The sequence below is a fragment of the Lipotes vexillifer genome, unplaced genomic scaffold (assembly GCF_000442215.2).
Source record: "Lipotes vexillifer unplaced genomic scaffold, Lipotes_vexillifer_v1.1 scaffold865, whole genome shotgun sequence".
Taxonomy (NCBI): Eukaryota; Metazoa; Chordata; class Mammalia; order Artiodactyla; family Lipotidae; genus Lipotes; species Lipotes vexillifer.
In genome coordinates this window covers 196,258-199,487 of record NW_006795130.1, presented here as the reverse complement: position 1 = coordinate 199,487, position 3,230 = coordinate 196,258, and the positions used below count along the sequence as shown (strand labels likewise).

The 3,230-nt window shown below is 42.3% G+C and overlaps 1 protein-coding gene across 1 annotated transcript in view; it reads left to right on the top strand.

Moving 5' to 3' along the window:
• The window catches only part of LRMDA (leucine rich melanocyte differentiation associated), a 775,121-nt gene extending 773,092 nt beyond the window's left edge, over positions 1–2,029 (top strand). The window contains exon 6 of the mRNA XM_007467480.1: positions 1,872–2,029. Within this exon, the coding sequence (XP_007467542.1) occupies positions 1,872–1,951 (80 nt within the window). The 3' untranslated portion in view covers positions 1,952–2,029. The remainder of the gene's footprint in view (positions 1–1,871) is intronic.
• The last annotated feature ends 1,201 nt before the right edge of the window (positions 2,030–3,230 follow it).

The following is a 3,230-nucleotide window of genomic DNA, read 5'->3' as shown; positions in this document are numbered from 1 at the left end:
CCTGCTGTGCTGGTGCTGTAGAAAGAAATTAACATCCCTCGGCCTCATCCTTCCAGATTCTTGAGGGTTTATTGGAATCAGTTATGTTCAAGGAAGCCCCTTGCAGATTTTCAGAGACTTCTGAGACACTCCCACCCAGGCCTGCAGGGGATGCTGTTCCTGGAATGCAGCCTCCACGGCCGTGCCCACAGACCCGTCCTAGCATTGGTGACAATATTAGCACAACTCCAGGTGCTGCGTAATTCAGCACAGTAAAGGGAACAGCTCAGTGACAACCACCAAAAGAATAATTTAGGCCCCAAGAAGGGTCTCAGGGAGGTTTCATCCAAGCTCAATGTTTCCAGGCTCCAGACCAATACTGAAAAGCAGAACTTGGGGGTTGGGGGCCAAGGAAAAAGCATAGCCAAAGGGGAAGAGTGGTCCACGGTGAACTTGCTCAGGGGACCATGGCAGGAAATGGAGGTGATGACAGCCAGCTCACGGCCCAGTCTGAGGCCATGGAACGATGTCATCCCCTCCCTATTGCCAGCTTGCAGAGATTCTGAGACCCCAGCAATTCTCCACTTTGTCCCAAGCCATCTGAACCAAGGAGCATCTGCCTTGTCATTAAGTTTCTGAGAGTCATTTTGAATCCATGTTTAAGAATACGGTCTACAGTTCTGTAGTGGAGAAACATCTCCTGTACAATGACCCAAGTATTTACCACGGAGGACTTCTGATTTGAAGAACCTGAATAATTTCAAGTGCTAATTTATCCCAGATGAATAGTAGATGGTGGTTGCTGGTTTCACACTATCATCAAAATAATGGGGAAAAAACATGTATATAGAAAGCTATTTTTACAGACAGATTTGTAGCTCATGAGTTTATGTTTTATGGACACTTCTTTGGGTTGTTTCTTTTTTTTCTGGTTATGCACACTTCAGAGACTCACAGAGTATTAATAAGACAATTCCACGAAGCTGAATTTTAAGTTTGTTTTTCTAAAATTAAAAGGAAAAAAACCCAAGGTGGCAAAAAGCAGACTGTAGTTACAGATATTTTCTTGGAAAAACTGAGGTTTACTTAATAATACTGTCAGAATAACTGTGGCAGGTGATTTCGTATCGATAGTTAGAATAAATATTGAGTTGATTGAAAGGTTTGGCCTTATTCTAGGGGCATTGTTTATAGCTAAGTCCTCTTATGATCTCCGTGAATGACAGGAAAGCTGTATATGGAGCCACAAAACTATTTAAAATAAAACTAAAGATGAAAATCAAGTGCATTCCAAGCTGAGAATACAGTTCAGGATTCCCCTGTAAGAAGAAGCCATTTAATGTCAGAGGCTCCGTTACTTTCCATGTGGCGTTTTGTGAATACCACAATTCTTCCTTAATCATCCATTATGTACTTGATGTCTGCTGGGATGTGGAAGGTTCTCTCTGGAAATTAACAAAACTGATTCATGATAAAGAATTTGAAAAGAGCCACATTCTGGGAAGATTGTTTTATATCTTTTGTTTGGGCTGGGCCCATCTTTAAACTCTTAATTTTCCATTTTTAGAAATTCTACCAAGAGAACTTGGAGAGGGAAGAGGGTTTTGCTTTGTTTTGAGAAGTAATTGGCCAAACTAGAAAATTCTCTAAAATGTGGAAAAGAAATCATGCAGGAAAGTGTTATTCCTAGGAGCCTGTGCTCTGGTGACATTTTATTTGAATGTCAACTCTGAGGACAAGAAAATAGGGTCCTTCCCTTCTGGGGCTTAATCCATTTGCTGCCACCCATGCATGGGATCTGTGATTGTGTTGTGTTTCTGCCTTGCAGCACCTGTGTTTTCTTGCTATACTACTTGTGCCACCTGTAATGATGTGTATCTTTTTATTTGCAGGCGTCCTGGGGAAGTGTCGCTATGTTTACTATGGGAAAAACTCAGAGGGCAACAGGTTTATCCGCGATGACCAGCTCTGAAGGCAAGTTCTGTATGCCTTAGCCAATGACATGAGAGTAAAAGAAAACAGGGAAAGCAAAAATAAAGAAAAAGCTAAACGAAAAGACAATGGCCCACATCGCTTTTCTGTGGGAAAGCTATGACGTCAGCTTTTGGTACCTTCTGCTGACTTTGCCAGACCTGTCAAGATCATCCTTCTGCCTTAGACTGAGTGGTCACATAGAGATTGACATGATTGCCCTTAAGCAGGTCTCATCCACCACAGTGACAGACAGCAGTGGCGAAGCACCAGGGCTGACAGGATGAACACCATGATAGATTGCCTGGCCCCTCCACTGCTCACAGGGGAGCAGAGGTCACACCTGGGGCCTCCCTAAGCATGCTCAGTGGCTTTAGTCAAGTGAGAGAGACTGTGTATTTAGCTTGCCTATTGAGTAGAGATCCTCCTAATACCACCGTGCTGTGGGTTTATTTTCAGTGAAAGAGTCACAATTTAAAGGAAGTCTCTACTCCCTTATTTCCCTTAAATCTTAACCTCTTGTATTCTGCATGGTCCCCTCCCACCCCACACCCATCAGCCTTTAGCATCTTTATCACAGGCAATGCATTTCAGTTTTCAGTTTTTCAGAGAACAGAAGAGGTAAGTTCTTAGACACGTTGTGCGTTTATGGTGAGCTTTGTGTTCTTACCATTCGTGTATTGGAGTAAATTGCTTTCCCTAAATCCCTGACTACAAAAACATGGACTTTATCATATTTTGTTCACTTATAAATCCACTTCTTGCCCTGAATACTAGTCAGTGTCAGGCATCTTTCACAACACTGGGTTCTGGTTATACCAAAGGCTCTTATTTATTTATTTTTAACCACACACCCTCCCAGCTATGTCTATGGCCATATGTGTGTTTGGAGCTGGCTTGCTCCTTTGGGTGCTATTTAAAGGGAGTGAGGTGATAAAAGATAGAGTGATAGGGCAGGAAGTTAAAAAGGAGAGTGAAGACTGCAGAAAACACTCACCAGACCAAACAGTTTTTAATAAAAGGCACAAAACGCTGTGAACTTGGTATATTCCTCAGAATCTCTCAGAAATGAAATCCACAGCTTGTGAGATGGTCTTTGTGCACCTTTGGCTCTATTCCAGCCCTAATGTTACAAGGAAAGTAAGCGTGATCATACTGGTTGGGTGGCTATAATTCCATTTAATATACTGGTACACCAGTAGAAGATATTTGAAAGGCTTGTTGCTCTTGACACAATAACGTTTATTTTTGCCTTTATTTGGACCAGGTTCATTGTCCTG